The sequence below is a fragment of the Callithrix jacchus genome, chromosome 14 (genome assembly GCF_049354715.1).
Source record: "Callithrix jacchus isolate 240 chromosome 14, calJac240_pri, whole genome shotgun sequence".
NCBI classification, from domain to species: Eukaryota; Metazoa; Chordata; class Mammalia; order Primates; family Cebidae; genus Callithrix; species Callithrix jacchus.
Window position 1 is genome coordinate 27643778 of NC_133515.1, and position 12042 is coordinate 27655819.

General features: G+C 46.9%; 1 protein-coding gene across 16 annotated transcripts in view; it reads right to left on the minus strand.

Annotated features, from left to right (window-relative positions):
- Positions 1-3276: 3276 nt before the first annotated feature.
- Positions 3277-12042, minus strand: part of ELMOD3 (ELMO domain containing 3) — a 34728-nt gene continuing 25962 nt past the window's right edge. For 10 of the 16 annotated variants that reach the window (XM_017964204.4, XM_078348994.1, XM_017964202.4 and 7 more), the window contains 3 exons: positions 5191-5267; positions 4757-4884; positions 3277-4267 (listed from right to left, as the gene is read on the minus strand). In XM_017964204.4, coding sequence (XP_017819693.3) covers positions 4071-4267; positions 4757-4884; positions 5191-5267 — 402 coding nt within the window. In that variant the 3' untranslated portion in view covers positions 3277-4070. The remainder of the gene's footprint in view (positions 4268-4756; positions 4885-5190; positions 5268-12042) is intronic. The other 6 variants (XM_078348999.1, XM_078348995.1, XM_078348998.1 and 3 more) reach the window with 1 other exon arrangement.

Sequence of the window (12042 nt, forward strand, 5' to 3'; positions counted from 1 at the left end):
GCTCTTTTTCTGCACCATCTGCCCTGGGCTGATTCTCACTGTCACCCACCTATTCATCTGGGTTCATCCACATGCTGGGGGTGGAGTAGCACACAGATGACAGTTGCACAGCCTTGGAGGCCAGAGCTGCTTTGCATGACTGAGGAGTCCCAGCCAGGCTTGCAGGAACTTCTGTGAACCCAATAGGGAGGTGGCACAGTGCCAAGCCTCAGGATCACTTTCAGCTGGGGGTTGAGTTCAGTCTCACATTCCCAACGGGGAGAAGGTTGTGGTAATGGGCTTGGGGAGAAGGTTGTGGTAATGGGCTTGGGATGCAGCTCCATTTAAACCAGTATTTTCTCAGAATCTCTAATAAAGCACTGCCTGGCAGCTTCAAGTGACACATGCTTGCTCAGCAAGAGAGGACTGCTTTTCACAACTGTACTGAGCCTGCTTGTGACTTCATAGGCACATCGCACTGCGTGTTTGGCTGGTGAGCCCAGGGCCACTGCAGGGCTGTGCAAAAAGCACCAGGCTAGCATGGACAGTCTTCGTTCTGGTTCTTATCCACCTCCTGGGTTCAAGCCGTTCTGGTTCTTATCCACCTCCTGGGTTCAAGCAATTCTCCTGCCTCAGCCTCCTGAGTAGCTGGGATTACAGGTCCCTGCCACCATGCCCGGCTAATTTTTGTAATTTTAGTAGAGATGTGGTTTCACCATGTTGGGCAGGCTGGTCTTGAACTTTTGACCTCCCAAAGTGCTGGGATTACAGCCATGAGCCACCACGCATGACCTGTTTCATTCTCTTGTGTAATGAAGTGGTGGTGGGACGTCAGAGGCTAGAGAGCTAAATAGCAGGGAGAATGCAGTAGTCAAAAAGAGGTTCCATCTGAGAAGGCATGCCCAGGGGCCAAGAGCAGGGTATGAGTGAGCCTGTGTCAGCCTGGAGCAGAGGCCGTGAGACCTGGCAGGGCTGTAGCCACCCTGACTCCCCCTCACCCCTGGGTTCTCTGGGCTATGTTGCTTCTGAGCTCTAGAAATTAGATTCTTCCATCCCAAAACAATCAGCAAGTTGAACTTGCTGATTTTGTGCCAAGAAGCAGATATCCCAGCTAGGTACATCTGCTTATGCCTGTAACCCCAGCATTTTGGGAGGCTGAGACAGGCGGATCATTGGAGATCAGAGTTTGATACCAGTCTGGCCAACATAGAAACCCCATCTCAAAATACAGAAGATTAGCTGGGCATGGTTGCACATGCCTGTAACCTCAGCTACTTGGGAGGCCAAGGCAGGAGAATCGCTTGAACCCGGGGGGTGGAGGTTGCAGTGAGCTGAGATTGTGTCACTGCACTCCGGCCTGGGTGACAAGGAATGCGATTTCGAACTCAAAAAAGAAATGAGCTCCTCTGTGGATCTGCTTCCCTGTCCTCTTCACAGACGTCTCAGCCCTACCTGACAATCTACACACAGAACAGGCGTCACGGATGATTTTTTTAAAGGGGAGCAAATAAAGGTTGCACTCCATTAGTGGTTCTGACAACCTTTGTAGAGTTAGGGAGCATTTTAGATCTCCTATGAAAGGCCTAGGCCCTTTCCTGATAAATATACACTGATTTAGGATTTTTGTGGCTGGGCACAGTGGCTCATGCCTTAATCCTGGCATTTTGGGAGGCAGAGACAGGGGGATTGCTTGAGCTCAGGTGTTTGAGACCAGCCTAGGCAACATGGTGAAACCCCATCTCTACCAAAAATACAAAAATTAGCTGGGCATGGTGGCATGCACCTGTAGTCCCAGCTACTTGAGAAGCTTAAGTGAGAGGATGGCTTGAGCTGGGTAGGTGTGGAGGTTGCAGTGAATCAAGATGGTATCACTGCACTCCAGCCTGGGTGACAGAGAGACCCTGTCTCAAAAAAAAAGATTTTAGGACTGGGTGTAGTGGATCACGCCTGTAATCCCAACACTTTGGGAGGCCAAGGCAGGTGGATCACAAGGACAGGAGATCGAGACCATCCTGGCCAACATAGTGAAACCCCATCTCTTAAAAAAAAAAAAAAAAAAAAAAAAAAAAAAAGGCTTGGCGTGGTGGCTCATGCCTATAATCCCAGCACTTTGGGAGGCCAAGGCGGGTGGATCACGAGGTCAGGAGATCGAGACCATCCTGGTTAACATGGTGAAACCCTGTCTCTACGAAAAATACAAAACAACTGGGCATGGTGGCGCAACCTGTTGTTCTAGCTACTCGGGAGGCTGAGGTAGGAGAATTGCTTGAACCCAGGAGGCAGAGGTTGCGGTGAGCCGAGATCGCGTCATTGCACTCCAGCCTAGGTAATAAGAGTGAAATTCCATCTCAAAAAAAAGATTTTCGCATCTCCTTTCATAGGGTTCAGGTACCCCTCACAACCAGTTAATTAACAGAACTATAAATTAAAACTTGCCAGACTACATACTGCTAATGTTCCAAGATCTGAAGCTGTGAGTACTCTGTCATCTAGGGGAAACTAAACAGGGTGGGAAGTGGGAAAAAAGGGCCTTGCAGAGGGAAGAACCACCCAACCTAATGCTCCAAAGTGGAGGCGGAGCTGCAGCTTTTCTTCCCTGCATTCCGACTCCAACCTATGCCGAGCATAGCAGGACCAGACTAGAGGAAGTGTCGGGAATGAAGGGTTAGTTCAGGTCAGGCAGACAACACAAGGCAAACTATGGGGTAGGTTACCAGTCCCACACTGAGGCATCCCATTAGCAGCAATCAGGAGTTCCCCTCAACACCTGGGTGGCCACCTCTCTTCACCTCTGTGATGGCTCCCCGGCAGTGGGTCAGACTTGGAGAGGCCTGCAGGATAGATAGTAGTCTTCCATAGCTCCACTTGAGGGAGTCCAGAGGACAGAAGGCAGCATAGTAGGGCTCTCACCTGCCCCCTAGTCCCCAGCTCAGGTACCCTGGCCTGGAGACACTTGTGAAGGAACCAAAAGTGCCAGCCTTCCCCAGAAGCAAACACAGGAAAAACACTGCGGATGCCTTATACCAGTCAATCAACAACAGCTGGGCTACCTCATCCACTGGCTAGAGCTTGCAACGAGTCTCTAGGCTTCTAAGTATAGTGGAAGATGGACATCCTATGAACTCAGCAGGGTTTGCCACAGCATAGGCAACGTTCTGTCTCCTGGAGCCCATGAGCAGGCTGGAACCCACCTGTGCCTTCACCCTTGGGTGTGCCTGGCTTTAACCAGGACCTGGAACAATAGGGCCCCAGGATGGTAAAAGACTTGTCTTGGAAAAAAATACCTGGGACACTTAATTAGAACAATTCCTTTATTTGAAAACTGCTGGTGTGAATTACCTCCTTTCCTCAATTAGGCCAGAAACCCATCATGGGGCATGCACTACCTCTACAGGAGGAAGCCCCAGCTTCTGGGGGCTAAGATGGAGCAGCCGTTAAAGATATGTAGCCAAATGCCCATTTTTCCATCATAAACAATGGAGCGGGAGATGGGGAGAAGAGGATGGGTAAGTGAATGGCCAGAAACTCCAGAGGGGCCCTGACACCTGCCTGGTGAGGCACCTCTGTGCTACACCCTCACTGAGGCCTCAGGCCCCTTGCTTGGGTCATGCTGCCCCCTGTTGGCTGCTGTCACTGCCCTCTTCCTATGAGTTCTAACAACACAGACACCCGGCACCTGAAAGCCTCGCTGCTGCGAAGGAGTTAGAATTCTGGCTGCCTCTGCTTGGGAATCTCCTTCTATGTGGGGATCTGCAGAACATCCAGATGGGGCCATACGACCTCATGATCCAATCACTCCCAGAGGGATACACTGGAACTCAACCCCGGAGACTGGAGCCTAACAGATGAGGGCAGAATTCTCCTTGCTCTGGAGGCAGGTCTGCAGGGAGGGGGTGAAGTCTAGCTGCCCCTCTTGTCCCATGCTGGTGAGGGTACTTGGCATTCCACAGCTAAGCCCAGGAGCTTCCTATATCTCATCTGCTAAGACAGCAAGGGGTGTGGCCCAGCCAGGCTCCTGACATGGTTTCCACTCACCCTCTGAAAGCCCCTACAGCTCAGCCTTTAAGCTTCTATCTGTCTCGGGGGTCAGATCAGCCAGTGCCTTCGGATGACTGAGGTTGCAGGTCACATACGCCTGTGAAGGTGAGATCCTTGGAGGGAGGGACTTCTGGCCTGTAGCACTTCTGTGCTCCCAACAAGGAGGCCTGTCCCTTTGACATCCTGGCCAAATACAGCTCTAGGGTCTTGAGAAGTCGCCGTGGGCTCTTCTTGGCCAATACTTCCAAGTCTGCAACAGAGAGAATTGGGGAGCAGAAGGTTTGAGGGGGCTCTGGGTGACACAATAGTCAGGGTCTCAAGCCTAGCAGCTCTAGGGAGGACCCTCAACCCCCATCCCATAGAGAAAAAGGTAAAAGCCTTAGATGGAGACATTACCAGAGAGGTCAGCTGGGGAGCCAGATACAGCCACAAGTGCCACACACACTACCTTGTCTGGACAATTGCAACTTTGAATAGTCCAACTATTGGACCCTGGCTCCCAATTTTTGATCAGAATATATGCTCATCATAAGTATAAGGCCAGAAAAGGGCAACAGTAGGGGCAGAGAAAGGAGACCCAGCAGGCTCCAGAGGGTGGGTGATGAAGATTTTGGTAAGCTGGAATTTGAGAAAGTGTGGATGGGGAAGAACTGTAGCCCAAACCAGTCTAGCAACCACTTTGGGCTCTCTGAACCAGGGACACTGGGGAGCCTAGGCCTCCCCAGAAGAAAGAGCACACCTTTGAGGACAAAGCCTGCATCTAAGATGGTCTTCCGCTGTGTCCTCCAGACGTGTGCGAGGTGGAGGAACGTGGCGGCATAGAAGCTGTTCACCACGGGGATGACCTTCTGCTGCCGATTACACTCTCTGCAGGACAAGTGGGGGTGACCTGCTCAGCAGTGGATGAAGGCTGAGAGCTGGGTGCCCTCCCACCCTTCCTCCCCATTTCCCCAGGGAGCCAGCCCAAACCCAGGATGCCCCCACCATTCCCCAGGAGCCTGACATCTAAGGTCAGGGGTGGGAGGAGACGTCCTAGGGAGAATGGTGCATGGGGACTTTGTCCAGGCCCTCCAGGAGCCAGCAGGTGAAGTAGAGCTGTGGAAAATGAAGCCAGAGTGGGGAGGAACCAGGCTCTGCTGGGTCACTCTAACCAGCTGGCATTTGGGGACTCACCTGGAGAGACACTCCTCTCTCAGGGCCTGGATGGCAATGCGGGTGATGTTCACGGACATCAAACAGAAAGGGAATTGCTGAAATGGAGGGGGCACCCAGTCAGCAGCAACTCCAGCTCTCACCGTGTTTCCTGTCATCTGCAGCCTGGTGTGGCTCACAGGCAAGCACAGCTCCAGAGGCAACAGCCGATCTTATTATTGCTTCCACTTAATTTTCACAATAATCTTCTTCCCATCTTACAGATGAGGAACTAAGGCTCACTGACCTTAAGTAACTTTCCTAAGGCATGGGAACCAGGATACCAACTGAGGTTATTTGCTCCAGAGCTGCTGTGTATAACACCCATGCTAGCTCCCCAGCCTCTTCATCATCCTGACCCATGAGCTCTCCTTGGCCTGCAGCAGACTCACCCCCTTGGCCCACATCACCTCCTGGCGTCAGGATGAAGACAGAAGAGAGAGCTCAGTGCTCTAACTAGCCCTACGGTTTCTTTAAGTCTCCTCTACCCTTCTCTGGGCTTCTGGTTGTCTGACTGCTCATGAGCATCTCATCCTAAGGCAGACAGAGAAGACACACGTGGGTAGAAGTTCATCCTGACTTACGGGCACACCCCATCTCTCCATAACACAGAGGTCTGAGAATGGGCTGTGCAGGTCAGACCCGGAGAGGAGGCAGCCTGAGTCCAGCAAGGGGGCGTCACCAGGACGGGCCTCAGAATCCCCTAGAGGGACAGCTTTAATGCTCTATTTTTAGTCAGGCAAGCTCCTTTCTTTAATAACAATGAAACCAAGCTTGCATAATATCTGAATGGAAAGGGCTTTTTTCCAGGGAACTTGCAGACATGACATGTTATTTTCCTCTGTTGCACATATACAAAGACACCCAGTGAGAGGAGCGCATAGACCAGTGCGTTCCTTAGTACAGAACAAGAGCCAAGGTCTATTTATCCCACCTGCTTCCCAAGAGAAGAAAAATCTATTACATTATGGTATAGACTGTACTGTCCAGTATGGTGGTGACCAGCTGCATGTAGCTATTTAAATGAATTATACATTAAAAACAAATAAAAATTCAGCTTAGTGGTGGTAGCTACTACCTTAGTACGGTAGCCACATTTCCAGTGCTCAGTAGTCACATGTGCTTAGTGGCTGCTATACTGGATAGTGCATTTCCAATATCTAGAACACTTCTGTCACTGCAGAAGGTTCTTCTGGGCAGTGCTAGACTACAGAAGGTCTTCTGGCTCCACAGAGATTTTTCTTTTCTTTCTTCTTCTTTTTTTTTTTTTTAAAGAAGAGAAAGCAGATACTTCAAGACACAGATTTTTCTCAAGGTCTTCCATGACACCCGAATTCCAGATCTTGGCCTGGTTACCTGGTAGCTGTTTGTCCTTGGCCTTCTCAAGGCTACCAGGTAGCCAGGTCAAGATCTGGAATTCAGGTGTCATTCTTAAACCCAACCTCTAAGAAACTCAGCCTTCCCATCTCTCAAAAGCAAAAAGGAAATAAACTTTGAGTACTGTGCAGAAAAAAGTTAACACACAGGCCTGAGACTTCTTAGAGCCTCAGTCTCAAACAATTCTTAGATCAGGCCATGGCTGACAGCTGAGAACTTGGATTTTGAGATGGTTCCCATCATTCCCTAACATTGTTCCTCAACTGCTCATGCAAACAAGATAATTTATGCTGCCTGGGCCCGAGGCTCACAATCCAGCGCTTTGGGATTACAGGCGGATGAATTACTTAAGTCTAGGAGTTCAAGACCAGCCTGGACAACATGGTGAGACCCTCTCTCTACAAAAAAAAATTTTTTTCAAAAACCAAACACAAAAAAGATACTTTATGCTGAACACCAGCTTTCCCTCTGTGATTCTAGAATTTTGCCATATGCTAGGCAGAGGATGCCTACATGACCAGCACCCGGTGAAAACCGTGAGTACTGGGCACGTCTAATAAACTTTCCTGATTGGCAACATTTGACATGTGTTGCACAATTTGGCAGTGGAGGAATGAAGTGCATTCTGTGTGATTCCACTGGGAGAGGCCTGTTGGACATTAGCACCTGGTTTCCTCTGGACTTTGTCCCATGCACTTCTTCCCTTTGCTGATTTTGCTTCCATTGTAGTAAATCAGAACTCAAAGTACAAAAAACTACATGTGGATACATGATGTCCCTTGAGTCTCTCAGGAATCATAGAACTTGAGGGTGGTCTTGGAAATCCAGTGCTAGTGCCACACTAGGTGGAGTCAAGTCACTAATCATTACAACAACTCTATGAGAGAGATTTTTTTTTTTCCCGAGACCAAGTCTCACTCTGTCACCCAGGCTGGAGTACAGTGGTGCAATCTTGGCTCACTGAACCTCCGCCTCCCGGGTTCAAGTGATTCTCCTGCCTTAGCCTCCTGAGTAGCTGGGACTACAGGCATACACTACCACACCTGGCTACTTTTTTTTGTATTTTTAGTAGAGATGGGGTTTCACTACATTGGTCAAACTGGTCTTGAACTCCTGACCTCATGATCCATCTGCCTTGGCCTCCCAAAGTGCTGGGATTACAGCCATGAGCGGTGCCTCGCCTTTTTTTTTTTTTTTTTTTTGAGATGGAGTCTTGCTCTGTTGCCCAGGCTGGAGTGCAGTGCAGTGGCACGATCTTGGTTCACTGCAACCTCTGTCTCCTGGGTTCAAGGGATTCTCCTGCCTCAGCCTCCCTAAATAGCTGGGACTACAAGCATGTGCTACCACACCCAGCTAATTTTTGTATTTTGAGTAGAGATGGGGTTTCACCATGTTGGCTAAGCTGGTCTCTAACTCCTGATCTTATGTGATCCACTCGCATCGGCTTACCAAAGTGCTGGGATTACAGGTGTAAGCGACTGTGCCTGGCCTTATGAGGCAGATTTTGTTAACAGTTAACATTTTATCCCACTACTACCTCACAGAGTTGCTGTGAGCATTAATTAAGATCACAGGTGCAAAATTCTAGGCATAGCATCTGGCCCAAGTTGGTATTAACAAATGTTCATCATTATTCTTGCCTCAGCATGCGTAGCTGAGATCTGCATTGCTGCTGACCTTCATGTATACCTCTGAACCTTCATGTATTGCCTATTTAATGATCATATATACTTGCATAATATCACCCCTTCCCTTGATTTCTTTTTTTTCTCCTTTTTTTTCTTTTCTCTTTTTTTTTTTTTTTTTAAATAAAGATGGGGTTTAACTACGATGGCCAGGCTGGTCTTGAACTCCTGACCTCAGGTGATCCACCCACCTTGGCCTCCCAAAGTGCTAGGATTACAGGCATGAGCCACTGAGCCCAGTCGATTTCTTTCAATCTAAAAATAAATATGAGAACAAGAATATGGTAACAACATAATTAACAAAGGAGTCGAACTTAGTGTTCATCCATTCTCAGGAACATTCTTAAAAAGCCCACTTATCAACTGGGCATGATGGCTCATGCCTGTAATCCCAGCACTTTGGGAGGCTGAGGTGGGCTGATCACCTGAGGTCAGGAGTTTGAGACCAGCCTGGTCAATATGTAAAACCCCATCTCTCCTAAAAATGCAAAAATTAGCTGGGTGTGATGGTGGGCCACCTGTAATCCCAGCTACTCAGGAGGCTGAGGTAGGAGAATTGCTTGAACCTAGAAGGTGGAGGTTGCAGTGAGCCAAGATCGTGCCATTGCACTCCAGCCTGGGCGACAGAGCAAGACTCCATCTCAAAAGAAAAAAAAGCCTACTTATCAAAAAAAATAGTAAAAACTTGGATTTCAGATCTAAATGTCTTTCCTTCAGCAGTTCCCTCAGACCTAAAAAGCACTGTTTAGAGCTAAAACACTGCACTGAGGCTATGTTTAGGAAACTGACTAAAGCACAGCAGAGGAACTCAGACCTGGACATTTTTGTGCTTCCACTTACAATTTCATTTATCCTCATGCCTCACATTTGGGCGTAGAAATCTTTGTCTGCTGAAGCAGGAGAATTGCTTGAATTCAGGAGGTGGAGGTTGCAGTGAGCTGAGATTGCAGCACTGCACTCCACCCTGGGTGACAGAGTGAAACTCCTTCTCAAACAAACAAACAAAAAAGATCTAAAGTTTATTTTGTTATATAACTCCTTTTCTTTTGAATTTTACTTGCTTTTAACAAGGAAGGCAAGATTTCCTGTTTCCATGACAATGGAAGGAGGGTAACTCTTTATGGAGTTTGAGCTCACTTCTAACAGGGAAGATGAGATTTTTTTCCCTCCTTGCTTCTAGGATGGCAGAGAGCAGTCTACAGCCCAAGACCCATCCCTAGATAAGTAATTGAATTATCTTGGTTTTAAATTAAGGTTATTATGTCTATGTATCTTTCTGTATGTGCTTTTAAAGTCCTTGCCAGGTGCAGTGGCTCACACCTGTAATCCCAGCACTTTGGGAGGCCGAGGCGGGTGGATCACCTGAGTTCAGGAGTTCAAGACCAGCCTGACCAACATAGTGAAACCCATCTCTACTAAAAATATAAAAACTAGTCAGGCGTGGTGGTGCACACCTGTAGTCCCAGCTACTCAGGATGCTGAGGCAGGAGAATCGCTTGAACCTGGGAGGTGGTGGTTACAGTAAGTTAAGACTGCGCCTACACCCCAGCCTCGGTGACAAAAGCAAGATTCGGTCTCAAAAAACAACAACAAAAAAAATGTCCTTGTGACAGTGAGTTATAGGGCTTTAACTCCTGGGTCTAAAAAGGACACCATGTCCTCCCAAATCTTAAACATTGACAGTAATTAAAACCTTACCTTTTGGCCTGGTAGAAGTTGCCAATCAGAATAAACTGCATTCCTAAGACACAGGGCCAGAAATTAAAGCTACTTAACTCCTCAAGGCCCAGGGACTATTGCAGAAGATGTGGGTGTGGGGGATTGCAAGAGCTGATTTTTGAAAGATAAAATAGGTTCAGTTTCTCTATATGTTAATCATGCACGTCAAAGGCACACTGATGTAAAACCAGCACACAAGCCCCTGTGTCAGATTAACAAGATTTTCTTGAAGCATTAACCGACTCCTTAATAAAGGTTATAAAGGGCTTATGGAAATTATATTTCATGATCAAGATTAAAATTTTATAGATTGTTTACAAAATTTTGAGAAAGAAATTGAATTGGCTTCATGCTGGTTGTTTTTTTAATTGTACTTTAGGTGCTGGGGTACATGTGCAGATCATGCAGGGTTGTTGCATAGGTACTTACATGGTAAGGTGGTTTGCTGCCTCCATGCCCTGTCACCTGTGTCTGGCATTTCTCCCCATGTTATACCTCCCCAACCTCTCCACCCCTGGCTGTCTCTCCCCTAGCATCCCCCAGCCGCCCAACAGACTCCAGTGTGTGATGCTCCCCTCCTCACGTCCATGTGTTCCCACTGTTCAACATCCACCTATGAATAAGAACATGCGATGTTTAATCTTCCCTGTATCGTTCCAATTTTAGTACATGTGCTGCTGAAGTGAGCACTCGTGCTGTTTTTTTAGGGCTTACTGCTTGAAAAATCAAGTCTCCTCTTTCAAGGAGTAAAGGTTTTGCCTTGTTTTTGAAATCCTTGAGTTATCGCTTTTATTAAAAGAATGACTTATTTTACAATGACCTGTAATCCTAGTTTGTGATATCAAGTTTTAAACTTTTGATATTTTACAAACTTTCCAAAATCAAATCATAAATTATGTCGCTTTCTGACCTAATTAATCCTTTAAGATATTAGGCTCCCTAAAGTCCAAAAATGACATAATTTGGCTTATTTGGTAAAAAAATTTATAGAAAGCATTGTCAAACATGAAATGATGTATAGTTTTCTTTGGGCTGTATTTATATAAATATGTTATTGCTATGTATTCCAAAATTATGGGAAACTCCTATAATTCTGATATAACTTAGTGTACATTATCAGTAATAATTATAATTTTTATGTTAAAATATTGTGTGCCATAGAGGTAACAAATTTCCTTGTCAATTGTGTCTTTGACTATGGCTGCCTTAAAACTTTTTGTCATCCATGGACAATTGCTGTATTGTTTGGTCCTCTTTAGAGGGTGGTTTTATAATCAGCTATAAAAGGCCAGGCATGGTGGCTCACACCTGTAATCCCAGCACTTTGGAAGGCTGAGGCGGACACATCACTTGAGGTCAGGAGTTTGAGACCAGCCTGGCCAACATGGCGAAACCCTGTCTCTATTAATAATATAAACATTAACTGGGCATGTTGGCAGTTGCCTGTAATCCCAGCTACTCAGGAGGCTGAAGCAGTAGTATCACTTGAACCTGGGAGGCAGAGGTTGCAGTGAGCCAAGATCGCACCACCACACTCCACCTCGTGCAATAGAGCAAGACTGGTCTACAAATAGATAATAATAATAATCAGCTATAAAACTCCAACAGGGACTTTTGAATGCAGGTTTCTGATAATTTTGGAGATTGTGACATCAGAATAGAGGAAAAACTTTCAGACTCACGGAGAGCTAAAATGTTCATGAATATCAAAGCAGAACAGGAATTAACTGCATGAACTGAACTAATTTTTTTGACTTTTGCTTAAAACATTGCTGATCCTTTGTCTTGTTTTTCAGAGTCTTGAAACTTCTTTTGAGCTATTGACAGCTTTTTTTTTTTTTTTTTTTTTGAGACAGAGTTTCACTTGTTACCCAGGCTGGAGTGCAATGACACGATCTCGGCTCACTGCAACATCCGCCTCCTGGGTTCAAGCAATTCTCCCGCCTCAGCCTCCTGAGTAGCTGGGACTACAGGCACGCGCCACCATGCCCAGCTAATTTTTTGTATTTTTAGTAGAGACAGGGTTTCACCATGTTGACCAGGATGGTCTCAA